The sequence below is a fragment of the Galeopterus variegatus genome, unplaced genomic scaffold (assembly GCF_000696425.1).
Source record: "Galeopterus variegatus unplaced genomic scaffold, G_variegatus-3.0.2 Scaffold1983, whole genome shotgun sequence".
NCBI classification, from domain to species: Eukaryota; Metazoa; Chordata; class Mammalia; order Dermoptera; family Cynocephalidae; genus Galeopterus; species Galeopterus variegatus.
Genome location: NW_007728094.1, coordinates 205,917 through 232,590, shown reverse-complemented (window position 1 = coordinate 232,590; position 26,674 = coordinate 205,917). Strand labels below are relative to the sequence as shown.

Genomic DNA, 26,674 nt, shown 5'->3' with positions numbered 1-26,674 from the left:
GCCTCGGGCAGCCCCCCCCCCCCCCAAAACAACAACAAAAAACCTCAGTGGTTTCCAATTACTCCCAGGAAAAAGCTCAAATTCCTTTGGCACTCAAGGCTAATCACATCTTACTCTAACTTAGCTTTGGTGCCTAATCAACCACTACTCCCCTATGCAAAATTTCTCATCCATCCAAATGGGCCTCCATTATCTCCTGAAAAAGCACTCACACATTGTTTCATTTTAGAAAAATTCATCCTAATTTTCTTCACCCATATAAATTCAAGGTCCAACTCAAGTGACATTCTTGCTGTCATTTTGGATAACAATGAATTACATTCTGAAAACCACTGAGTAGTTCCTAATATTGTTCATTAAGATATTGTTAGTTACTGTGTGTGACGCAAGACCACATAATGAGATTAAATTTGACAAATGATCACTACTTTATTTTTAAGCCCCATATTTGGCATCCCTAACTCAAGCTCCTTAAAGAGCAATAACCAGACTTATTATCTCTCTTCCCTTCTCACCACATGCACCCCTCCCCACACACTCAGCATTTGCCCAGTATTTGTCAACTGATTGATATAAATAGGTACAATCAGAATAGGTAAGGCAAAAGAAAGGTTACAAAAATTGCCAGTAGGCATCAACTAACTAACTGAAGGAAAGTAAAGCTCTCTAAACTTCAGTCTTTCAATTATGAAACAGATAACAATGCCTACCTCAAAGGGATGTTCTGAATATTAAATGCTATTACATATCAGGTTGTTGTAAACTTCAAAGTACCATAACAATATTTATGATTTCCCCAAGTCGTGACGTGACACTAAGACTTGGGATGTACTGAAAGGCATCCTGGAAACTTAACATTTCCAAAACAACTCTTGATTTCCACCTCCTCACTCTTGTTCCTTCCTCATCTTCCTGGTCTCAGCACTACCATCCACCAATTATTTAAGTCAAAAAACTTCAAGTCATCCTCAATTCTTTTCTCTCCTTCACTTCTATATTCTTCATTCCCGTCAGCTCTACCTCTAACATTTATCCTGCATCCATTCACTTCTCTTCTCCACTTCTATGCCCTGGTCAAACCATCATCTCTTTCCTGGACTACTGAACAGTAACTTCTGACTGATTTTCTCACTTTCCATTCTTCACATAGCTGCTTGAATGGTTAAAAATAAGTAAATTTGATCATGTCAGTTCCGTGTTATATGGTTTCCCCTCAAACTTTAAATGCCTTACATTGCCTTATAAAGGCCTCTATCTCTCCCACCTTCATCTCCTACCACTCTTCCCCTTGTTCACTTCGCTATAGTCCAATGGACCTTCTGTCTCAGATATTCCAAACTTTTCACATCAGGGCTTTTGACCTCATTTCTTCTATCTAGAATTCTCTCTCTCTCCTGTCCATGCATGGCTGGCTCTGCTCACATTTTAGCTCAAATGTTACCTACTCAGAGAGAGCTTCTCTTATCACTAGCTAAAGTAGTTCTGTCCCCTCAAACATAAAGATCATGTTTTCTCTCCTAGCATTAATTACTATTTGATATTATCTTTGTAACACTTTGCCTTCATTTAGAACAGTGCTTGGTGCTTAACAAAATAACTTTTTTTTTTTTTTTTTTGGTGACTGGCCGGTACAAGGATCTGAACCCTTGACCCTGGTGTTACAAAGTGGCGCTCTAAGCAGTTGGGCTAATCCGCCCGCCCCCCCCCCCCAATAACTTTTTGAGTGAAGGAATTTGGCTCAATTGTAGTCCATTCTTTGAACAGATACAGAAATGCAGAGGCCCTGAGAAGGAGGGAAACTTCCCCAAACCAACCAAAGTTTGTGGCAGACTTGAAACTAAAACCTGAGGTCCCCGGGGATGTTTAAATCAGGACTCTCTAGTTCCAAACTCGAAACCTGGATCATTTTTTAGGGAAGCCATAAACCAGTGTGAGAGACAGTCCAGACATGGCGCGTAAGAAAGTCACGGAACTGCACACCCACCCATTTCCAACCCATCCTATGAATTCAACTCAACCCCTTGGTTCTGAATCCTAACAGCCCTTGCGACTTGAGCTATACTGTTCGGGTACGCGTTGCCTCGTTACCTCGCATCTCCGCCAACTAGCTGATAGCCACACCCATTACCTCTAAGCAGTTGAGCTAATCCCCCAGCCCCCCCCCCCCAATAACTTTTTGAGTGAAGGAATTTGGCTCAATTGTAGTCCATTCTTTGAACAGATACAGAAATGCAGAGGCCCTGAGAAGGAGGGAAACTTCCCCAAACCAACCAAAGTTTGTGGCAGACTTGAAACTAAAACCTGAGGTCCCCGGGGATGTTTAAATCAGGACTCTCTAGTTCCAAACTCGAAACCTGGATCATTTTTTAGGGAAGCCATAAACCAGTGTGAGAGACAGTCCAGACATGGCGCGTAAGAAAGTCACGGAACTGCACACCCACCCATTTCCAACCCATCCTATGAATTCAACTCAACCCCTTGGTTCTGAATCCTAACAGCCCTTGCGACTTGAGCTATACTGTTCGGGTACGCGTTGCCTCGTTACCTCGCATCTCCGCCAACTAGCTGATAGCCACACCCATTACCTCCTCTATATGATCTGATTGGCTGGCTTCGGTCAGGCCTCGTACTCACCTGGCAGTTCCCTCATTAAATAGAAGGGGCCACAACCAGCCACTGACTTGTCCGCGCCGGGAGGAGCCGTGGCTGAGGTGGGAGGCGGGGCCGTGCCGGGTCCCCCACCCGGAGGAGGCGGAGGCGGGGGTGGAGGTTTTCCTGGTCCGAAGCTGAGTGCGGTTGGGGGTGGTGGTGGGTCAGCCTGAGCGCCGAAAAGCGCTGTGAAATTCTCCATCGTCCCCTCCGCCTCGGCGCTGCCTTGGGTCTGGCGTTGGTGATTCTCATTGGACAATCCTTTCACGGAGTATCGCCCTCTTCCTCTAGGAGCCGCTTATCATTGGATAATAGCCTCAGGCCCCACGTACCTTTTCCGGCAACTACTTCCGTCGCTTTATGAGAACGTTCAGGAAGTGCTATCTAACCATGTTCAACTCTTCTCTGATATCTCCGCTCGCCGCAATCGCATATCCAATAAAATGACTTAGGTGTAAAAGGAACAGCTAGATTGACCAATAAAGCATCATCTCCCTTTTTCAGTTCTGACCCACCAAAGTGTCCAATCAGATATTTACTTCCGGGTGCAGAGGCGGTGCGTCCGAGAATTGGCCCAATCGAAGCCCCAGTGGTGGGAAGGCGGGACTAGAGCTACGGACGCCGGTGAGCGGCGGGCACCGCGATTGACCAAAAGATGGCGGTCCTGGCACCTTTAATTGCCCTAGTGTATTCGATTCCGCGACTTTCACGATGGCTGGCCCGACCTTACTACCTTCTGTCTGCCTTGCTTTCTGCTTCCTTCCTACTCGTGAGAAAACTGCCGCCGCTGTGCCATGGCCTTCCCACCCAACGCGAAGACGGCAACCCGTGTGACTTTGATTGGGTGAGCGCCCCCGCGACCTTGACTGTCCTTGCCCCTGCGGGTGCGTCTGGGAGCCCCAGGGCTCACTTTTCTGAGGACACCTGAGGTTCCAAACCTGTAGTGGATTTACAGGCCATTAGAGTGTAGAGCCCGGACCGTCAAGTTTAAGAGGGGGAAACAGAACGGACTAGTCGCCCCTGCAGAGCAGCTGAGGGTCTTCTGACGCTTCAGTCCAGGCTTTCCATCTCACCATTCGTACTAGTCAACAGCCCTACCCAAACTACACACATACAGCGTTTAACAGTGCTGCTTATTATCTAAAGCCTCTTGAGGTAGAAAGGACGAGTAGGAGTATTCCTGTTTTCGGACAAGTTATTCCTCTTTTATTGACCAAGAGATTGACTTCGGACAAGTTAGACGACTTGTTCAAGGTCACACAGCTAGTGAGTGCCTGCGGCTTGAATTACTCTTCTGGCCATAGTACCGGCGCGTTCTATCAGCCATTTCTTAATTCAATAAACATCTTTATGCTAGGCGCCATGCTGGATCCTGAGGGTGCAAAAATGAATAAAATTTTAAGGCCTGTTATTGGAAAGGAATTGTGAAAAATACATTAATCCACCCTAAGTCCTTTGCTATACTTCCTCTGTAGGAGTGGAGGGACCGCTAGGAAAAAAAATGAGTTAAAGCTCTATGCCCTCTGCTATATGCAATGCACCTATGTTCTGATGGAGGGTGCTGTCCAGAATTTTTTTTCCAGCCCCCGAAATGAGTCTTGATCTTTGCCAGAACTCACTCACTTACTTTTTCCCACCGTTTTTTGTTTATTCTTTTCCTACTTTCTCTGTCCTTTCCAAGTCATTAATTAGTTCAGACGTAGCCGTGCTATTTCAAAAGATCTGGTTAAGTGTTTTTAATAAATCTAAGGGACCTTTTATAGAATTCATTTCTCTGTATACACTTGTTTAATAATATGCAAAATACTAAAGTTTTTATATTTTCTATTACTCTGATAGATTTTTTTTTTTAACTACTTAAGGTTAATAGCCAGTTTTTGTTTTCCTGGAAAATTCCTGGTTTACTGGTTTACATGGTTTACCTTGGTGATTAGGAAATTAGGGAATAAGGTAAATAACATTAACATTATAACAGGTAAACCCCCAATTTTAGTGACTTAACAGAATAAAAGTTTATTTTTATTTTATGAAATAAAAAGAAAGAATCAGCATTTACTTTGCTTTTTCTATGTATACAGGTTGAGCATCCCAAATCCGAAAATCTGAAATCGGAAATGCTCCCAAATCTGAAACTTTTTGAGTGCCAATCTAACACTCAAAAGAAATTCTCATTAGAGCTTTTCAGATTTGGGATGCTCGACTGTAAGTATAATGCATATATTCCAAAATCAAAAAAAATCCAAAACACTTCTGGACTAAAGCACCTAGGATAAGGGATACTCAACCAATACTGTCTTTCAGGGTAACCAAATAATTGATAAGGGAATGTTGATTTCTTAGAGGAATTTAAGCTATAAATACAGAAAGAATGATAGAATTTAAAAAACATTGGTTAGCAACCCCTAATGAAATAGGAAATCTAGGCAGTGATCATTTGTTGACACTAAAACCATCAGATGAAAGATAATGTGTATTCTAAAGTGATACAGTAGGGGCTACCTAGCACCACCTATGGTGTATTTTTGCGAAAAGGTTTTAATTTCATTATATTCAAACTTCTAGATTTCATTACTACTTTACAAGAAATATGGGCAACAGAGGATCATCAACAGAACACATACCATGAGTATGCAAATAGCCAAATCCAGAAAGCGGGGAAAGTCTACAGTACGAATGACTTACTGTCTTTATTTATTTATTTATTTTTTGGCTGCTCGCCAGTCTGGGGATCTAAACCTGTGACCCTGGTGTTACCAACACCACACTGTAATGAAGTGAGCTAACCAGCCAGTACCCTAGTGACTTACTTTCTTCAATAGATAAATAGCATGGGGTAGAAAGGAAGAGCAGGCATCCATTATAGATTAAAGAAGACCAAAGAAACACATTAATGAAATGCAGCATGTGGGTCTTGCTTGGATCCTGATTTGAACAAATAACTAAGACATTTTAAGATAATTGGGATCATTTGAATAAGAAGCAAGTATTAGATGACAGTAAGGAATTATTTTTAATTATGTTAGGTATGTGATATAGAAGAAGACTCAGCTTCTGCTACTACACTCTCACAACACAGAACAATTCTCTTACTTCTGGACACCAAGAAGTGTGTGGGGACTTCTTCCCACCAACAACCAGTTTTACAGCAGACACCAGTAATTCAATTCAGTTCAGTTCTGACATTATCTACCTGGAGTGTCAGATCCCGCAGGTTGAGGGCTCAGTCCCATAAGACTGCTCTCTCTTCAGATGCCAATTGCAGGTAATAAGTTGTCACCTATGCTTCTGACCAATGGGCTATAAATTAGGGTTGTCACTACTCTCTCTTCAGGTTCAACTAATTTGCTAGAGCGGCTCACAGAACTTATGGAAACACTTTAATTACATTCATTGGTTTATTGTAAAGGATATTACAAAGGATACAGATGAAGAGGTGCATAGGGCTAGGTTATGTGGGAAGGGGTACGGAGCTTCCTTACCCTCTCTAAAATTCTCTAACCCACCCAGTTTCTTTTTTTTTTTTTTTAAAAAAAGATGACCAGTAAGGGGATCTTAACCCTTGACTTGGTGTTGTCAGCACCACGCTCAGCCAGTGAGCCAACCGGCCATCCCTATATAGGATCCGAACCCGTGGCCTTGGTGTTATCAGCACTGTACTCTACCAAGTGAGCCACGGGCCGGCCCCAAACCCACCCAGTTTCATTCATGAAAACCCTTCCTAATTTCTGCTTCAGATGTAGTAGTTACTAAGATCTGGTATAATCTCCCACACCCACTTTACATGTCCATATCTAAATCCATTCAGGTGCTTTTTGTTGGAGGTTGAGGCTAAAAACCTAGGTTCCTGACTCCTAGCTATTAATGACCATTGGTTGGTTTTATCTAAAATGACAAGTTGGCCCTCTATATTATAATAAACACAAGGGTACCGAAGGCCTTAGTCCATTCAGTCTATGGTCTCCCTCCCCACCCCAAGCTCTTTCTCAAATGGTTCTTGTTATTCTTCATTGCCATCAGAACTCTGAAATTATCTTGTCTGTGTCTTTGTCATGTTTACTGTCTGTCTCATTTGCTCACTTAGTGTGTACATTCTAGACGGTGAGAAAGAACTGGAAGCCAAGGGTATTAAAAAGGGCTTTTGAGAGCTCTGAAAGCCCCCTTTAGCCCTCAAATTATATCAAAGATGCATAGGTTATCACTCTGAATACTGGGTGGAGAGGAATGATTTAATTTAAGAAAAGCCAAACTAATGGAATAGTCAGATATTGTATTAATGGACTATTACCAAGGAAGGTTCCTTGAAAAAGTTTTATTTTACCAGGGTCATACTGAGTTGGTTATAATAATTATACCATATCATATTTCATACTACCCTTTCATATACATTATCTCATTTAGTTCTCACGGTATCATTTGAAATACATATTGTTCAATTGAGGAAACCAAAGCTCAAGGATTAAGTGATTTGCCAAAAGGCACCAGCTAGTTTGTGGCCACGGTACAACCTGAACCTAGATATTCTGACTGGTGTTTTTCCTACTACCCCTTAGTTGACTCCAGTTATTCCCAGTTTGGATCTGTTAGGTTTTATTCCATATTTGGTTCTCTCACCGACCCACATCAGCTCTGTTCACTGCATTCCTGTCACTTTAATTCTGTTCTAGAGAGAAGTGGAGATCCTGATGTTTCTCAGTGCCATTGTGATGATGAAGAACCGCAGATCCAGTAAGTTTTGTCTGCTTTCCAGTCTCTCAGGGTTGCCTAATGCCTTCCAGAGGTGCTTTCATTCATTTGCTGAACTTGTCCCACGTTTTATGCCAAGGCTGATTTTGATCTTGGACTTCTATCCCTCTCCATTCTCCCATTTTAAAGTGCCCCAGGAAGAGGGACAAAGAATAGGATATAGGAGTCTTCAGCCCAGCCTGATTTGTGACATCTCTGTGTTTCAGTCACTGTGGAGCAACATATAGGCAACATCTTCATGTTTAGTAAAGTGGCCAACGCAATTCTTTTCTTCCGCCTGGATATTCGCATGGGCCTGCTTTACATCACACTCTGCATAGGTGAGGAGGCTGCCTTTCTTTGGGTTCTTTGTAAGATTATGTTGAGAAAGACTTGATTGTGGGAACCAAATTCAGTTCTAAACAGGCTCCTCCTTACCCTTCTTCTATATCTTGCACCTAATTATTTCTGTATCTCAGATGTTAAGCTACAGATACTGTATTTTAAGGGGAAGGGAATGTGTTGGTGCTCTCCATATGTCCACAAATATGTATTCTTTGATGGCTGAAGTCCTTGAGTTGATGTGGAAGTAAATACCCTGCAAAAGGCCTTATATGTTTTTGCTGACATTTTCTTTCTGTGTTTAGTGTTCCTGATGACATGCAAACCCCCGCTGTATATGGGCCCTGAGTATATCAAGTACTTCAACGATAAAACCATTGATGTGAGTGCTCTTCCTTCCTTCTGTTTCTTGGGTTCTTGGTGGGTGATCTTGTAGTTGTCCTCTCTACTCAGTAGCAGGAACAACAGTGCTTCAAAATGGAAGTTAAGGACACTAGTTCATTATGGGAGCCAAGGAAGAGGGGAAGCCAGGATGAGGAATTAGACCCTAAGGTCTGAAGTTTCCCAGGAACGTATGTGTTCCAGCTCACTGTTTCGTCCCTGTGTGTGGCAGGAAGAACTGGAGCGGGACAAGAGGGTCACTTGGATTGTGGAGTTCTTTGCCAATTGGTCTAATGACTGCCAGTCATTTGCTCCTATCTATGCTGACCTCTCCCTCAAGTGAGTAGTGCAAAGGTGGGGGATGATGGAGATTGAGATGCTGTACCTTCACTCTCATTATTTTTGGCCTTGATTTGTACACTTGAAACCAAAGGCATTTCCCCTTCCTATCCCCCAAATATCTATTCTTTTACTTCCCTCGATACATACTTTTTTCTCTGTATGTTGAATAATATATTCTTCTCAGGTACAACTGTACAAGGCTAAACTTTGGGAAGGTAGATGTTGGACGCTACACTGATGTTAGTACAAGGTATGTAAATACCTGGGAAGAGGATCTGAGCAGGGAATCACTTTGAGTAATGTATGCAGGTGCATTTACAGAGTCCTTTCTGGGCCCCGTAGGTACAAAGTGAGCACATCACCCCTCACTAAGCAACTCCCTACCCTGATCCTCTTCCAAGGTGGCAAGGAAGTAATGCGGCGGCCACAGATTGACAAGAAAGGACGAGCTGTTTCTTGGACCTTCTCTGAGGTACCTGGAAGGAAGGGCAAGTGGTTTGGAGAAGGCTGTAGAACAGTAGATGGGCTTTGGAGCCCTACCTAGGTTTGATTTCTGGCCCTGCCCCTTTCCCACTAGCTTTGAGGGTGTGGACTAGTTACTGGACCTTATTTATTCATTCAGTAAATTTATATTACGTGCCAGACCTGATAGTATGAGGGAACAACTATTAGTTAAGACTCAGTCTCTAGGGTTCCTGCACCCATAGTCTGTAGGTATTAGGTTCCTCATCGGTAAATTGGAGACCGTAACACCTTGCTCACAGGATTGTTTTTCAGATTACATTAAATAATGTAGGTATAATTCTTGGCACAGTGATTGGCACATATGGGTACTTAAACATTAGATGACTTTTCTGGCTACCTAAAAAGAGGAAAGTTGGGTTAGAGCAGATTTCTGTCCTTTGTTTCCTCTCTTCTTTCCTAGACTTTGTCTAAATAATTCTTGTCAGGCTCTGAACTCTCCCTTCCCACCTGGATCCTGATGTGTGCATCTCTTTTGCGCAGGAGAATGTGATTCGCGAATTCAACTTGAATGAGCTATACCAGCGGGCCAAGAAGCTGTCAAAGGCTGGAGATGATATCCCTGAGGAGCAGCCTGTAGCCCCAACCCCCACCGCAGTGCCAGATGGGGAAAACAAGAAGGATAAATAGGATCCCTCCTTGTCAATGCTTCCTCTCCTGTCAACTCCAGGCGCCTTTGAGGCCCTGCTCCTGATCTGTAACCACAAGCCTTGCCTGAGACTGAGGCCTTTTATTTATGTTTTCCCTGTTTGGCTGTGCCTGGATTGGGCAGGGTGCTGCTTCTGATTTTAAAGAGGCATCCAGGGAATTGTCAGGCACCCTACTGGAAGGCCTGCCCTGCTATGGCCAACTGTTTCACTGGAGGAAGGGAGAGATCTCATGTGATGGAGGAGGAAATGGTTTCACTCCAAGCTCGAGTCATTGTGTTAACTGCTGTCCACCACTCAGACATCACCACCACCCTGTGGTTTTATTATTCCTCTTAGAGGACCTACACAGCCTAGTTAGACAAAAGGTGCCTGGGTATAGAGTGATAAGAATTTTCCCTCAAGGACTTCCTTAGCTTCCTTAGGCCCTTCTGGCTTGTTCTATAGCCTCAGGAAAAGTATAAACCTATTTTGTCACAAGGAGAATCCTTTAACCACAGAGTTTTCATCACCGAAGAGGGTATTGAACAGTCCCCCTATTTTGCGGGAGATTGAGAGGAAAGGGAATAGAGGCTTGAGACTTTTTTTGTGTGGTGTGACCTAGAAGAGAAAGCCCCTGGGCTTCATTGGGGTTTCACTAACCCTCCTACCTACTCCCCACACCCAGTTAGTTGATGGTTTTCCATAATAAAAAGACTGGGATTTCCTTTTGATTGCGCCTTTGTGTGCTTCTCTTGTATTAGAAAAGCCAGGTAGGGCCGGCTGGTGGCACACTCGGTAGAGTGCGGCGCTCCCGCCGAGGGTTCGGATCCCGTATAGAGATGGGTCCGCGCGGTGCGGGCGCGACACTGAGGGTTGCGATCCCGATACCGGTCACGAAAAAAGACAAAAAGGAAAAAAAAAAAAAAAAAAAAAAAGCCAGGTAACTGCAGAGGAATTGCCCGATTTCTTAACGTCACTATTCGATTTCACCAGGTGCAGGGCACTGACTCCCCAGGAATGGTGAGAGCTGGGGAAGCATAGTTTCAGCAATGTTAAAGTAGGGACCAGACTGCGAGGAGTTCCGTTGATTTAGTTTGGGATTGAGCCGTGGATCCCAGGGAGGAACAGGATTTGGGGGAAGGTCATGGCGTACACCATTAAGCGCGACGTATAGGTACAGAAGAGCCTCCGCGTGAAGCGCGGCTTGTTTTCGGACCTACCTAGTTCAAGCGCCCTAATGTCCCTACCCTCACCAACCTTCCCCCTCCAGCGCGTGCAGAGTGGTAGCGCCCGAGTGTTCCTCCTCCATACCTCGTGGGCGCAGCCGCAGGCCACGTTTTCTCCCCCAGGTGAAGTTTCGCTCTGCGGGCGGAGTTTTCTGGGCTGCAGTTTGGCGTTCGGAGCGGGACGGTTCACTGCCCGCTTCCCTCTCAGTGGTCTCGTCTCCACCGCATTCTACCCACCTCCCCGGACCTGCAGGTCGGCTCTGTTCCCGGCCAGGCTCTAGGGTATGGCTCCCCGCGGAAGGAAGCGGAAGGCTGAGGCCGCCGTGGTCGCCACGGCCGAGAAGCAGGAGAAGCTGGCGAACGGCGCGGAGGGAGTGGAGGTGGCGACCGTCGTTATCGAGCATTGGTGAGCGGCCTGGAGAGTCACCGGGGGCTGGGGGAAGCGGGGACAATGGCGCTGCACACCAAGGGCGCGAGTCTCTTAACTTCCCATCTCTCCCTAGCACGAGCTGACGCGTCTATGGGCGCAACGCTGCGGCCCTGAGCCAGGCGCTGCGCCTGGAGGCCCCGGAGCTTCCAGTGAAGGTGAACCCCGCCAAGCCCCGCAGGGGCAGCTTCGAAGTGACGCTGCTGCGCCCGGACGGCAGCAGTGAGTGGGGGCCCGGGCCTGGTGGGAGAGGGGCATGGTGTCTGAAGTGAGGAAGCGCTAGTCTCAGAAACGGCGGCCACCCGATGATTTTTGGAGAGGCGCTCGTGGATTCCAAAGTAACTTCGCTTATTGGGCCCTTTTCCAGGTGCGGAGCTCTGGACTGGGATTAAGAAGGGACCCCCACGCAAACTCAAATTCCCTGAGCCTCAAGAGGTGGTGGAAGAGTTGAAGAAGTACCTTTCGTAGGGAGGTTTGGGCAGAAGCCCTCATGCTGAGGTTTGAAATGGAGGGGTGTGGTGAGAAAGGGAGGGGGTTGATCTTGGTGCTACTTGCAGAGTAGCTCTTATAATTCATTTCACAGATCATCTAAAAAAAAAAGCTTACTACCTCACTGCGTATTTCATTTCGTTTTATTTGAACTAAATTGTGTAATAATGATGGTAATGTAAATGACTATAGAAGGGCAATTTGTGTCCTTCAGAGATGCGGTTGATTGTTGCCCTGAGAGTGTGGACCAGTTTTGCATGTGTTTGAAAATTCATTTCCGCATTTCTGATGGGCTTTAATTCTTTGAACCAGTTGTAGCTCTTACTGGTTCCCTAATTAGTAAGTTAAACCTTTGACAACTGTTTTTACGTTTTAGTGATTTTCCCTTTTCAACTAGCAAAATCTTTGATGTTACTTCATGTGTGCTTACCCGTCCACTCTCCCGTTTTTCGTTCCTGTTGTGTTCTTTACTGTTATAGTCCGTGTGATAACAATACCTGTACGATGATTTGACCTTGTCTTTGTTCCTGTGCTTCGTACATACAGCGCCCTGACATGCGTCAGGCCCTTGGTTGCATGCGATTTGGGGGAAGGATGCAATTTCTTGAGCTATTGGGTTTGTGAGTTCAAGGGTGTGTGTGTGGGGGGAGATGTCTTCCTCAGCTTTTGTGATTGCCTGGATCCCTTCTCTAACCACCTTTCCTCTCATTTTTGCAGCTTTCTGTCCCTGGTGATGATGGAGCATTTATGATGGGACATGGCCAAACTTCAGTCATGTGCCTGATGCCATGGTTTCTTCCCCTCCAGAAATGATGGTTCAGTTGTGAGGCAACCCTCTAGCTCTACTAAGGCATTGCAAAAGTTATGGGATTTGGTTTGTTCAATAAAAGTTGAAATAAAGCATTTGAATAATAGAGTAAAACTTAACCTTATGTTAAGGGATGGATAAAGCCAGCCTTGTCGGATTGGTGGTGCTTGTATTTTTCATAGTCCAAGGTCACCATTTGACCTGGAACTCCTAGGGTCTCTGGTAAAGCAGGTGAAATACTTGTAAAAACTATGGGAGCAAAGTAAATAAGTTATGTTTTAAGAAAGCAACTCTTTTTCAGCTCACTTCTTGGAAGTGATGACAAGTATATCTTCCTGGTCCCTGCAGAGGTTTTAGCTAGACTTCCCACACTGGCAATGAACAAGCCCCACGCACATTAGGTGCTGGACAACATTCCATCATTCCCGCCCACTTAGTCTTCCACCCAACACTGCTTCACACCTTCAGGAACATTTTAACACAAAACCCCATCACAGAGGGTGTTCTCAGCTTTTCCTGAATTTGTGGTGACTTGATGCCTCATGACCTAAGAGACCTGGCTTTGACTGTTATCTATGACCTGTTAGAGTTGGGGATCAGAGTTTATTATTTCACTTGTCATTAACTGGAAAATAGATTACAAAGAAATAAGATGGTTCAAGTTCATAATTTTCTACGCACAGTACTGTTTGACCTCTGCCTGGCTTCCAAGGCCTGGGGAGGAGAGGTGAGGAGCTATAAAGAGACAAGGGTACACCTGCCTCTTGTGCTAAGAGAAGAGGATACGTGCTAGCTTCTGCCAAATCGCCGTTTGCTTCTAGCCAACTCTTCCCACCCTCCCAGATCCCCTAACCTGCCCCCTCCCCCCAACTCCACTACGTAAGTATATCTACTTCTGTTTCTGACTCGGAGGAAGGGTCAGGCCATACAGAAGGAATACTGTTGGGCACCAGGTTCCCCTCTGCTGTCCAGTCCACCACATCGATCTCTTCCTCTTCAGAGCTGGCAGAAAGTGATCCCAGCAACTCAGATTTACCAGATACCTCCTTGCCCGCCTCTGGAGCAGGGTACAATACCTCGTCCATAGTTAGGGACACTTCCAGCCCAGTCTCTGCCCAGTTTGAGAAGGGAGGTGAGAGGTCCCCATAAGACCTTTGGTGAGGGTCAAAAGAGTCAATGTGGAGAAATTTATCTCCCTGACCATCCAGTGGCTGGGAGGCGGTAATTTCAAGGTCTGGCGTCCAAGAGCCTCTCACTAAAAGCACCTCTCCTTCACTCATCTCAGAGGGCATGACAAGGGGGCTAAGGGGCTCAACTGGCTCTCTGTTTTCACCAACAGGTTCCTTTTCTAGTTCTGTGAGCTCCCTAGGCCAGAGTTCCATGTCTGGCAAACACCACTCTTCCCCTTCAATCCAGTTCTTTCCTGTTTCTGTAAGGTGATAACTGGGGGTCCTGCAGCTCTCAGCTGCAGGACTCTCTGGATGACCTATAGGTGGCTCAATGTCTGAGCCACACAGCATGAAGTCCAAGATCTCCTCTAGCTCACTGGTAGCAGCACCACTTGTGATGCGGTACTCCTCAGCCTCACAAGGCTGCCTGAGCAGAGCTGTGTCAAATGCATAGGGCTCTTTGTAGTCAATATCCAACACAGGTTCCTTCCCTACCAGCTCTGAACTGCACCCAGGTTCAGACTTCACCACTGGGTGGTTGGGAGAATGGCTAGCAGAGAGCAGAATGTCTTGTAGCCTAGAGCACTTGAGGGAGTCCTGACACAGTTCTATTCTTGGAGATGACATTTCCTGTTCATTAACTGAGGATGACTGACTCCCTGGAGATTCTTGTAAGTCTCCTCCAGGCTCTGGGATCTGGGGGCTATCTTGAGAGTTTTTGAGGGGAGGCTCTTGGACCACCTCCCAGCATGTCCCATTGACAATCTTCCGAAGTTTGACTCTCCCAACCTGCCCCTCCTCTGCAGAGTCTGAGTTAGGTGCCCTGACTTCAAGGCTCCGCTTCTTGTTCCCACCTGTCTTTCCAAGACCAGACGGGCTGGGGGTGCTGTGTAGAGGACTAGCTGTCCCTGGTTTTTGCTTGTCCTCTGGTGCTTCTTTATTTATACTCCTCTGCCGCCAAAGACGCCGGCCAGAGGCTGTGGGCACTGAGCTGGGTCTGCTTAAAATGCTGGAAGGCTTTGATGTACAGACATCAGGAGATGGCTTTGAGCGGCTTAGCCTGATCTTTCTGGGCAACAGTCGCTCATCCATGGAGGGGTACAAGCTGGTAGGGGAAAGGGTAGGACCAAGAGCAGAGTCACTCTTGTTCTCCTTAGGACTCTGACTGTGGCTTGACGGTGAGGAGCTTTTCTCTTGTGGAGTTGGGCAGACTCTGGCCTTCCTCTTGACAAGAGTGCCAGATAAGTTTTCTGCTCTCTGTCGGTTGCTCTTCTCCTGGGGCCCCTCCTCCTTCCCCAAGGACTTCAGTCTCACTGCCCCAAGAGGACAGGGAGTCTGGGTAAGAGGCAGTGGAGTTCGAGGGCGGCGGCTAGGTGCAACCACCCTAGCAGAGATTGGTGCAGCATTTGGAGGTTGTAAGCATTCTCGGTTCAGTCTTCTGCCCTGTGGGGCCTTCACCAACTTTCCACCCTCTAGCTGAAGGGATTCTAGCTCAGACACACGGAGCTTACGGGCAGCAGAAAGCACATCCTGGGCTTCTTCTTGAGATACTTCCATCTCTGAGGTGTACAGGAAGTCTACCAGCTTCCTAAGTGTCCTTATCTTCAGGTCCCCCAGCTCCAGCACCACCTTCCGACCCTGAGCTGGCCTCTCCTGCTCCAAACGCTCTGTGAAGAAGGGGCTGCAGGCCGACAAGATGCAGCAGTGGGCTGGGACTGCCTCACCTGGAGGGAAACACAAATACTTTTGTTACCTCATGTAGACTGGCCTGTTTATGGGCTAAGGATAGACATTACTACCCAAATATACTGCCCCTTCTGTTATTTTCCCTCCATGGTGCTTCCAGTAAAAGGAAAGAAATTTGTTCCACCTGTTTGCCTGGAACCTTCTGCCGTTACCTAGCTGACTCTTTTTCTTCTTCAAAATCTAGCTTAGACATCACTTCCTTCAGAATGCCTTCCTTGTTCCTCATCTGGACCCGGAGGGAGAAGCCAGGTTCCCACAGCATGCCCCACCACTAGGTGAGTCATGCAGCTCATCCTAAGGTCACAGACTCTGGAACAGGACCCAAAGTGGTGTAATAGCTACTACCACACCTACTCTCAAGCAAGGACCATACACCACCACAGTAGCAGCCAGGGCCACTCTACAGGTAACCTATGGCTCACTCGACTACACTGATAGGAGAAGAGTCACCAGTAAAGCCTGCAAATAGAGGAAGAAACCTTGATCCTTATAGCTAACCTCAGTGTAATAGAAGCAGACCCTCTACCAAATGACTAAACGTCAATGAAAAAATACTACAACTACAAATAAACAAGAAGATATGACACCACCGAAGGAATACAGCAATGCTCAAATTTCAGACTCCATGGAACACGGAATCCTTGAAATGTCTGAAAAAGAATTCAGAGCAATGATCTTAAGAAAACTTGAAGAAATAAAAGAAGACTCAATTAGAGAACACAATGAAGCAAGAAAAAATATCCAGAATATGAAGGAGGAAATCTACAAAGAGATTAATACCTTAAAAAAGAGTGTGGCAGAACTCCTAGAAATGAAAGATTCACTCAATGAAATAAAAAACACAACAGGGAGCTTAAGCAGTATGGTAGAGCAAGTAGAAGAAAGAATCTCAGATCTCGAAGATGGTCTCTTGGAAATAACCCAGGCAGATAAAAACAGGAAAAAAGAATTAAAATAATGAGGAAAATCTAAGAGAGATAGAGACATAGAGAGATGTCAAACGCTTTAACATCCGAATTGTGGGTATTCCAGAAGGGGAGAAGAAAGGAAAAGGTATTGAAAACCTATGCAAGGAAATAGTAACAGAAAACTTCCCAAGTGTAGGGAGAGAGAGATACAGACCTTCAGATCCAGGAAGCTGAAAGGTCCCCAAACAGATTCAACCCAAAAAGATCCTCCCCAAGACACATTATAGTTAAATTTCCAAAGCTCAAAGACAAAGAGAGAATTCTAAAAGCAGCAAGAGAAAAGCATCAAGTCACCTTTAGGGGAGCCCCATCAGACTAACAGCAGACTTCTCAACCAAAACCCTACAGGCCAGAAGAAAGTGGAATGATATATTCAAAATACTAAAAGAAAAAAATTGCCAGCCAAGAATTCTATACCCAGCAAGGCTCTCCTTCAGAAATGAGGGAGAAATAGTGTATTTCCTGGACAAACAAAAGTTGTGGGAGTTCACCACCACACGACCAGCCCTGCAAGAAATTCTCAAGGGAGTCCTGCATCTGGAATCTGAATAATGATGACTGTATCACAAATACACAAGAGAAAGCAAAACCCACTGTTAAAACAAATTTGCCAGTGAGAAAGAGAAAGAAGCTAAATCATGCCCTATTAAATCTCCAACTAACATTGAAGAAGAGAAATAAACGGGGAAGTAATGATCAAAAGATATTTAAATCATCTAAACCAAAAGCAATTAAATGACATGAATTAAACAATACCTGTCAATAACTACCCTAAATGTGAATGGATTAAACTTCCCATTCAAAAGATGTTGCTTTGCCTCCCACAGATTTGTCACCCCTTTCCCCCTGGGTGAAGGAGCCACCAAAGATTACTCAAAGCCCATATCTTCTGAGCAGTGAGAAGCCCCAAAAGGGGTTAATCTCCCAGAATCCTCAAGAGCGAGGCATTCCTTCCATTTGGGAAATTAACCATGAATTGGGCTTCTCTTCCCACATTTATTCTCCAGACCAGGAAGTTACAGGAAGAGAACATAGGTGGGGTTTTTGCTAAGTACAGTTTAAGAAGCTTAACAATAGAAGCTGGTAACATTCAGTAAGGTGACATTCTATAATGCAATTTGCAACAAAAGCTTGATTTTAGCAAACATTCTCTTCTTACAGCAGTTACCCAGTATCTTTACATATCAATCAGTAACCTGTCTGTCTTTGAGCCAGCAACCTTGCTGTGTTACAATTGTTTATCTTACAACAGAGACTATATAGCCTGGGGAAAATTTCCTGTCCTTTGCAAGGTCAATATTTGAAACTGCAAGGCTTTGGAAAACTAGGCCCTGTGAAGTACATTTGCTTTATGCATACTTCACAAAAAGACATAGACTGTGTGGCAGAACTAAATGAAAATAGAGACCCAGAAAACAATAGAAAAGATCAACAAAACAAAAAGTTGGTTTCTCGAAAAGATAAATAAAATAGACAAACGATTAGCTAGGTTAACAAAAAAAAAAAAGAAGAGAGAAGACCCAAATAACAAAAATCAGAAATGAAAAGGGAAGCATTACAACTGATACCACAGAAATATGAAGAATCATTAGAGACTATTATAAACAACTATATGACAACAAATATGGAAATCTGGAAGATATGGATAAGTTTCTAGACACATACAAACTACCTAGACTGAACCAAGAAGAGATAGAAAACCCGAACAGACCAATAACAAGCAATGAGATTAAAACGGTAATCAGCAATTTTCCAACAAAGAAAAGTCCAGGTCTGGATGGCTTTACAGCTGAATTCTACCAAACTTTTAAAGAGGAATTAATACCAACTCTCCTCAAACTGTTCCAAAAAATTGAAACAGAAGCTACTCTCAGAAACTCACTCTATGAGGCCAAAAAATCTCTAATACCAAAACCAGATAAAGACACAACAAAAAAAGAAAATTACAGGCCAATTTCCTTGATGAACATAGATGTAAAAATCCTCAGCAAAATATTAGCAAGCAGAATACAGCAACACATTAAAAAAAATCATACACCATGATCAAGTGGGATTGATCTCAGGGAAGCAAAAGATGGTTCAACATACAAAAGTCAATAAATGTGATACATTGGGCTGGCCCGTGGCTCACTCGGTAGAGTGCAGTGCTGATAACACCAAGGCCCCGGGTTCGGATCCCACATAGGGATGGCCGGTTCGCTCACTGGCTGAGCGTGGTGCTGACAACACCAAGTCAAGGGTTAAGATCCCCTTACCGGTCATCTTTAAAAAAAAAAAATAAAAAAAAAAATAAATAAATAAATAAATAAATGTGATACATCACATCAACAAACTCAAGGACAAAGACTATATGATTATCTCAATAGATGCTGAAAAAGCATTTGACAAAATTCAACATCCCTTCATGATAAAAACTCTCAACAAATTAGGTATAGAAGGAAAGTATCGCAACACAATAGAAGCCATTTATGACAAACCCACTACTAGTATCATTCTGAGTGGGGAAATACTGAAGGCCTTTCCCTTAAGAACAGGAACAAAACGAGAATGCCCACTCTCACCACTTCTATTTAACATAGTACTGGAGGTACCAGCCAGAGCAATCAGCCAAGAGAAAGAAATAAAGGGAATCCAGATTGGAAAAGATGAACTCAAACTTTTGCTATTTGCAGATGACATGATAGCATATAAAGAAAAACCTAAAGACTCTACCAAAAAACTCCTAGAACTGGTTAATAACTTCAGTAATGTTGTGGGATACAAAATAAATGCCCCCAAATCAGTAGTATTTATATATTCAAATAATGAGCTAACAGAAAGAGAAATAAAGTAAGCCTATTTACAATTCACAAAACAAACAAACAAACAAAAAAAAAACCCAGGATCAATTTAACCAAAGAGGTGAAAAATCTCTACAATGAGAACTACAAACCACTTCTGAAAGAAATTAAAGAAGACACAAAAAGATGGAAAGATATTCCATGCTCTTGGATTGGAAGAATTAACATTGTGAAAATATCTATACTACCTAAAGTGATGTACAGATTCAATGAAATCCCTATCAAAATACCAATGACATTCTTTACAGAAAGGGAAAAAGCAATCTTACCTTTCATATGAAATAACAAAAGACCCCAAATAGCCCAAGAAATTCTGAGCAAAAAAAAATAAAGCCAGAGGCATAACACTATCTGACCTCAAATTATACTACAAAGCTATTGTAACCAAAACAGCATGGTACTGGTATAAAAATAGACATTCAGACCAGTGGAGAAGAACTGAGAACCCAGAAATCACCCCTCAGGCTTACAGCCATCTGATACTGGACAAAGGCAACAAAAATCTACATTGGGAAAAAGACTGCCTCTGCTGGGAAAACTGGATATCCATATGAGAAGAATGAAACTAGATATGCACCTCTTACCACACACTAAAATCAACTCAAAATGGATTAAAGACTTAAGTATAAGACCTGAAACTGTAAAATTACTAAGGGAAAATATAGGTGAAACACTTCAGCAACTAGGCCTGGGCAGAGACTTTATGAACATGAGCCCAAAAGCATAAGCAGCAAAAGAAAAAATAAACAAATGGGACTATATCAAACTAAAAAGCTTCTGCACAGCAAAGGAAACAATGAAGACTGAAACAACAACCTACAAAGTGGGAGAAAATTTCTGCTAACTATACATCCAATGAGGGATCAATATCCATAATATAAAAGGAACTCAATTATACAGTAAAAAGACCAAATAACCCAATTAAAAATGGGCAAAGTTGCTGAATAGGCATTTTTCAAAGGAAGACATACAAATGGCCAACAGGTACATGAAAAAATGCTCATCATCACTAGTCATCAGGGAAATGCAAATTAAAACTACATTGAGATACCACCTCACACCAGTTAGACTGGCTATTATCAAAAAGACGGTGAATAACAAATGCTGGCAAGGGTATGGAGAGAAGGGAACACTCCTGCACTGTTGGTGGGACTGTAAATTAGTACAACCACTGTGGAAAACAGTATGGAGGTTTTTCAAACAACTACAGATAGATCTTCTATACAATCCAGCAATCCTACTTCTGGGTATATACCCAGAGGAATGGAAGTCATCAGGTCGAAGGGATACTTGTACTCCCATGTTCATCGCAGCTCTGTTTATAATAGCAAAGACATGGAACCAACATAAATGTCCATCGATGGATGACTGGATAAGGAAACTGTGGTATATATATACCATGCAATACTACTCAGCCATAAAAAAGAATGAAATTCTACCATTTGCAACAACATGGATGAGCCTGGAGAAACTTATGTTCAGTGAAATAAGCAAAGCACAGAGGGATAAATGCCACATGTACTCACTCCTATGTGGGAGCTAAGAGAGAAAGAAGGACAGACAGACCACAGTGGTGTGCTGGACTTGGAGAGGGAAAGAACATTCTTTGGGGCCTGCCCGGTGGTGCACTGCTACAGTGCGCCGCTTGGGAGCGCCGTGGCGCTCCCGCTGAGGGTTCGGATCCCACATACAGACCGGCTGCTCACTGGCTGAGCAAGGTGCGGGCGCGGCACCAAGGGTTGCGATCCCATTGCCGGTCCCGGTCCGGTACGGGTGCGACACTGAGGGTTGCGATCCGTTGCCGGTCACAAAAAAAGACAAAAAGAAAAAAAAAAAAAAAAAAAAAGGAAAGAACATTCTTTGGGCTACAAAGTGAAGTGGGTGGTAAAGGGGGAGGAGGAGGGATGTTGGGGCTAATTGGGCAGGGGACATGGGGTATATGCTATTTGTGGTAATGGGTATGCTGCCAGCATGAATTTAGCCTTCACATCTTGGGCCTGACTGGTAATGATCAGCTTTGTATGTCATGAATATTCATAATCAATAAAAAGTATATTTAAGGGGCCGGCCTGTGGCTCACTCGGGAGAGTATGGTGCTGATAACACCAAGGCCACCGGTTCGGATCCCATATAGGGATGGCCGGTTTGCTCACTGGCTGAGCGTGGTGCTGACAACACCAAGTCTAGGGTTAAGATCCCCTTACTGGTCATCTTTAAAAAAAAAAAAAGTATATCTAAAATAAATGAATGAATGAATGAATGAATAAATTACGACAACAACAACAACAACCACAACGAAAAAAAGAAAGCCTTCCTTCACCCCCACCACAAGTCTGGGTTAGGTGCTCCTGGGCACAGAGATGTACTCTGTAGCTATAACATCGCTTACCTATCTGAATTGTAATTGTCCTTCTCCTTCACTAGACTGTAACTAGACTAAACTCTGTGAGGACAGGGACCGTGTTGGTATTGCTCACTGAGGTATATTAAAGTGCTTGACAAAAAGTACAGGATCAAATATTTGTGAAATAAATTTTATTGACACATGAGAGATCAAAAAACTGCGGAGAAGCAGCTTGTGGTCTAACAAAAAGAACATGAGCTTTGGGTTCAATTCTCTCCTGAGCTCTTGCCACTGCCTACCAGGCAGTGGTCTGTTCTGAGCCACCTTCTTATTTTACGGACACTTCCTGAGTAGTCCCAGTCTCCTCCATTGCATCAATTACCAAAGGCTCCCAGATCCACACCTCTGCCTAGATATCTTCCCTGAGATATTAAACACACCACAGCCTGTATGTCTACGTGGATGCTTCACAAGCACCTCTAAGACAACTTTCCAGAAAATGCAATCATTCCGCATCCCCAAAAACCTCTCCTATTTTCTACTTCAAAATAAGGTATCACATTCACCCAGTTGCCCAAGTCTGAAAACGAAGTCATCTTTGATTCTTCTTTTTCCCTTATCCACTACATCTAATCAAATATCAATTTTAAAATAGGCTAATATTTCTTAACTCTTCATTACGTGCCACCAGACATTGTTCTAAGGATTTTGCCAGTAGAAATTAATTTAATCTTCACTGCAACTTTGTGAATATAATAATTATTATTACAAATAAGTAAACTGAGGCATAAACAATATGCCTACAATGATACAGTTATTAAGTAGTGGGGACAAGATTTGAACCCAGAGAATCTGGCTACAGACTCTATGCTCTTAACCACTTTAGCAAGATTTTTTTTTGTTTGTTTGTTTTAATTTTATTTTATTTTGTCAATATACAATGTGGTTGATTATTGTGGCCAATTTTTTTTTTATTGGTTATGAATATCCATGAGATACAAAGCTGATTGTCACCCCTCATCCCCATGATGTGGGGGCCAGACTCATACTGGTTGTATACCCATTACCACAAATTGCATTTGTACCCCATGTCCCCCACCCAATTATTCCCAACCTCCCTCCCTCTCATCCCTTCCCCCCGACTCCACTTTGTAGCCCAAAGAATGTTCTCTTACTCTGGAAGTCCAATGCACTACTGTGGTCTTTCTTTCCTTCCTTTTTTCTCTCTTAGCTCCCACATAGGAGTGAGCACATGCGGTATTTATCCCTCTGTGCTTTGCTTATTTTACTGAACGTAAGTTTCTCCAGGCTCATCCATGTTGTTGCAAATGGTAGAATTTCTTTCTTTTTTATGGCTGAGTAGTATTCCATAGTGTATATATACCACAGTTTCCTTATCCAGTCATCCACTGATGGCCATTTATGTTGGTTCCATGTCTTTGCTATTGTAAACAGAGCTGCGATCAACATGGGAATGCAGGTATCCCTTTGACCTGATGACTTCCATTCCTCTGGGTATATACCCAGAAGTGGGACTGCTGGATCGTATGGAAGATCTATCTGTAGTTGTTTGAGAAACCTCCATACTGTTTTTCACAGTGGTTGTACTAATTACAGTGCCACCAACAGTGTAGGAGTTTTCCCTTCTCTCCACACCCTCGCCAGCATTTGTTATTCAGCATCTTTTTGATTATAGCTAGTGTAACTGGTGTGAGGTGGTATCTCAATGTAGTTTTAATTTGCATTTCCCTGATGACTAGTGATGATGAGCATTTTTTCATGTACCTGTTGGCCATTTGTATGTCTTCCTTTGAAAAATGCCTATTCAGCTCCTTTGCCCATTTTTTAATTGGGTTATTTATTTTTTTACTATATAATTGTTTGAGTGCCTTGTATATTATGGATTCAGCAAGTTTTGTAAATTCTCTTTAATAGTTCATACATTTCATCTATTCTCAATGCCTTAGTTCAGGCCACCATCCCCTCTCTCCTGAATCACGAAATAGCTTCCTATCTGGGTTCAATAACCATCCAGTAATTCTTATGCAGCCTGAATGTTGTTTCTTTTTTGTTTTTGTCTTTTTGTTTGTTTGTTTTTGTTTTGACTGGTAAAGGGATATTAACCCTTGGTTTGGTGTTGTCAGCACCACGCTCAGCCAGTGAGCTAACCAGCCATCCCTATATAGGATAGGAACCCGTGGCCTTGGTGTTATCAGCACCGCACTCTCCCCAGTAAGCCACAGACTGGCCCTCTGAATGTTGTTTCTTTTCTTTTTTTTTTTTTTTTTCCTTTTTTTGTCTTTTTTTTACTGACCGGCAACGGGATCGCAACCCTCCGTGTTGCGCCCGCACCGCGCTCAGCCAGTGAGCGGGAACCGGTCTCCACATGGGATCCGAACCCTCGGCGGGAGCGCCGCCGCGCTCCCAAGCGGCGCACTCTCCAGTGCACCACTGGGCCAGCCCCTGAATGTTGTTTCTAAAGCAGCTATGTGATCATGACTTCCTGATTAAAACTGTTCAGTGTTTCACAGTGTCCTGAGGACAAAACCTACTTCCTTTCCATGAAACTTCAGATCTAAAGTGATTGCTAATTTCCGTATCCATCTCTGGTCAATGCACTTCTTAAAGTCTAGTCATAATGAACCACTCACAAATCCCTGGGCACATCTCTGAACCTCTGTACCTGTTGTTCTCTCTGCCTGAAAAAAACCTTTCCCTATTTCCTCCTACTTCTCTTTGTCCTTCAGATCTCACCTAAGGGGTTATTTCCTCCAAGGAAAATCACTAACCCTCTTTCTCAATCCTCCCCAAATCTGAAGGATGCTCCTCTTTTGTGCTCCTATGTCAGCCTATACTTATCCAATTATATTTTTAACATACTACGCAGTTACTTGAATGCACTGGTTATTTGAATGTGTCCCCCTTACATAATTTCCTTAAGAGGAGGGACTTTATCTCAATTTACATTGGACGCTCAAGCTAGCACAGTGTTTAGCATACAACAGACAATTGATACTTTTTTTGTTTATTTTAAATTAAAGAATGACTCTCAGCTCCACATTCACTGAGAGAACCAACAGACAAGTCACTAATTCTAAACCTCAATTCACTCATCTGTAGAATTGGAACCATACAACATTACTTACCTTACAAGGCTGTTAGAATTAAATGAGACACTATGCTGTATGTACTGCACAAACAGTAGAGTGCTACACAGTACAGGTTGTCATAATCCTTTTTTATAAATGAAACTTAGACCCAGAGAGATGAAGTTACTTGCCCGTTTGGTGCTTAGTTACTAAGTAATGAAGGCAGGACTTAAACTCAGGGCCTCTAATTCCTAATCTTGGGCCTTTTATACTATACCAGGATCTACTTAATGCTAATTTAACATTTCCAATATGAAGAGGTGGAAATAAGCCATACATTTTTAGTTCTGACAACAAATAGCAAAAATCACCAATCTGAAGATAAGAAAAAAAAAACTAAATTAAGCAACAGCTTGGTAAAAAAATGGGAAAATACGTAATAGTATCATCTTATACATATGTTGTAGTTAGTATATTAAAAGTACCGTTCTAAGTGCTTAACATACTCGTATGTTAACTCTTAATTTTCACAACTATCCATTAGGATAATGTTATCTATATTTTATAGAATTTCTGTGCTTACAAAACTGTACAATTAGTTTCATTTTTAAAGGAAAACAAGCACAGTTACAATTTCACTCTTGAAAATAGTAACTGTCCTAGAAACAAACAGCTTTTTACCAAATAGTTTACAGTGCTCAAAGATAACATTTTCCTGGTTTTGTCCTTCTTGCCTGGGCCCTAAACTCATTTTCTTTTATTCTATGGTGAGTTTTCAGTTGAATCCCCACTAGTTTCTTACCTTCTGCCTGCAGGATGACATCACAGAACACACCACTCTGTTGCTGGTGATGAAGCTGCAGAAAAGCTAACTGGAGGAATCGGGGATTCCTGTATAGGATTTTGGGACTGGCAGGAGAGCACATTTTGGTAGTCTCTTAACAAACCTTCTAGGTTTTCACAGATCAGATTCCTGTAGGTGAGATAATACATTTCAGAGGCATGGTTGTACCTAATTTGTTTTTTGTCTTTGAAATATCAGGGAAATTCTGAAAGTGACAGATAATAGTATGAGTTTAGGAAACATCAGCCCAGAAGTTGTACCAAGGGTATCTCAAAAAAAAAAAAAAACAATAAATATCATCATTGTGGTTACATGTGGGAGCTCAGAGATAAGCCTAGGTTTGACTCCTGGCTCTTTTATTAGCCTAGCTATATAATCTCAAGTAGGTGACCTTTCTCTGAGTCTCACCTTTCTCATCCATAAAATGGGCATGATAATAGCACTTACCTTGTAGGGCTAATTTAAAGATTAAATGAGTCAATACAGATAAAATTGCTTAGCACAGTGCATGCCTGCCACAAAATAACTATCATCCCCCAAATCGTAGCTACTTTTTTTTGGCAGCTGGCCTGTACAGGGATCCGAATCCTTGATCTTGGTGTTATAATATCATGCTCTAACTAGCTTAGCTAACTGGCCAGCCCTGGACCTACTGTTATTATTATTTAATCTTCCTCATTCTCATACCACTGAGACTCAACTCCTACAAATGCTAACTACTCATATTCTTCCTGGGCACCGCATCCTAGTTCCATGGGTATAATTCCTCAACACCTTTCTTTTTTTTTTGTAAGCCTACAGCACCTGGTATTCCCATGTGATCTCCCATCCAGGTACTAACCAGCCCCAACTCTGCTTAGCTTCTGAGATTGGGCATATTCAGGGTTTTTTGTTTGTTTTGTTTGTGGCTGGCCTGTATAGGGATCCGAACCCTCGATCTTAATGTTATCAGCACCAGGCTCTTACTTACCAACTGAGCTAACCGGCCAGCCCCCTAAACTTAACACTTTTGAAGAACAATAGTGGGTATAAAATCATCTCTAGGAAGGTGTGTGCCCCTTCTTTTCGTTGAGTTCACTCTATCACACTAACCAGCAGAGGGTGCACAATAAAGAAGAGAAGCCTCTGGACTTGGTG

At 43.2% G+C, this 26,674-nt stretch overlaps 4 protein-coding genes and 1 long non-coding RNA gene across 6 annotated transcripts in view; 3 read left to right on the top strand and 2 right to left on the bottom strand.

Moving 5' to 3' along the window:
• Positions 1 to 2,867, bottom strand: part of MED19 (mediator complex subunit 19) — a 6,888-nt gene extending 4,021 nt beyond the window's left edge. The window contains exon 1 of one of the 2 annotated variants that reach the window (XM_008579925.1): positions 2,635 to 2,867. In XM_008579925.1, coding sequence (XP_008578147.1) covers positions 2,635 to 2,851 — 217 coding nt within the window. In that variant the 5' untranslated portion in view covers positions 2,852 to 2,867. The remainder of the gene's footprint in view (positions 1 to 2,634) is intronic. The other variant, XM_008579924.1, reaches the window with a different exon arrangement.
• Positions 1 to 3,152, top strand: part of LOC103596320 — a 5,627-nt gene extending 2,475 nt beyond the window's left edge. The window contains exon 2 of the long non-coding RNA XR_551040.1: positions 2,941 to 3,152. This is a non-coding gene — a long non-coding RNA (uncharacterized LOC103596320). The remainder of the gene's footprint in view (positions 1 to 2,940) is intronic.
• A 111-nt stretch (positions 3,153 to 3,263) lies between these two features.
• On the top strand, positions 3,264 to 10,318 carry TMX2 (thioredoxin-related transmembrane protein 2). The gene is made up of 8 exons (XM_008579923.1): positions 3,264 to 3,493; positions 7,314 to 7,374; positions 7,599 to 7,712; positions 8,019 to 8,095; positions 8,327 to 8,433; positions 8,621 to 8,686; positions 8,779 to 8,908; positions 9,442 to 10,318. The coding sequence occupies exons 1-8, from the start codon at positions 3,305 to 3,307 to the stop codon at positions 9,586 to 9,588; spliced, it is 891 nt and encodes a 296-aa protein (XP_008578145.1). The 5' UTR covers positions 3,264 to 3,304; the 3' UTR covers positions 9,589 to 10,318.
• Positions 10,319 to 10,737: 419 nt separating this feature from the next.
• LOC103596317 (chromosome unknown open reading frame, human C11orf31) lies at positions 10,738 to 12,638 on the top strand. The gene is given in 4 exon segments (XM_008579922.1): positions 10,738 to 11,219; positions 11,317 to 11,462; positions 11,608 to 11,738; positions 12,447 to 12,638. Coding segments are annotated over 3 exon segments (369 nt in total). The 5' UTR covers positions 10,738 to 11,097; the 3' UTR covers positions 11,709 to 11,738; positions 12,447 to 12,638.
• Positions 12,639 to 12,756: 118 nt separating this feature from the next.
• On the bottom strand, positions 12,757 to 25,809 carry BTBD18 (BTB (POZ) domain containing 18). The gene is made up of 2 exons (XM_008579920.1): positions 25,496 to 25,809; positions 12,757 to 15,430 (listed from the first exon to the last, which is right to left on the bottom strand). The coding sequence occupies exons 1-2, from the start codon at positions 25,617 to 25,619 to the stop codon at positions 13,413 to 13,415; spliced, it is 2,142 nt and encodes a 713-aa protein (XP_008578142.1). The 5' UTR covers positions 25,620 to 25,809; the 3' UTR covers positions 12,757 to 13,412.
• Between the last annotated feature and the right edge of the window lie 865 nt (positions 25,810 to 26,674).

Excerpts from the sequence above, each read along its gene's own strand:
- TMX2 (XM_008579923.1), top strand. The coding sequence starts at position 3,305 with ATGGCGGTCCTGGCACCTTTAATTGCCCTAGTGTATTCGATTCCGCGA. Across the intron at positions 7,375-7,598 it reads GATGAAGAACCGCAGATCCA|TCACTGTGGAGCAACATATA; the intron begins GTAAGTTTTGTC and ends TCTGTGTTTCAG. Across the intron at positions 8,434-8,620 it reads TATGCTGACCTCTCCCTCAA|GTACAACTGTACAAGGCTAA; the intron begins GTGAGTAGTGCA and ends TATTCTTCTCAG.
- BTBD18 (XM_008579920.1), bottom strand. The coding sequence starts at position 25,619 with ATGTGCTCTCCTGCCAGTCCCAAAATCCTATACAGGAATCCCCGATTC. Across the intron at positions 15,431-25,495 it reads TGTCATCCTGCAGGCAGAAG|GTGAGGCAGTCCCAGCCCAC; the intron begins GTAAGAAACTAG and ends GTTTCCCTCCAG.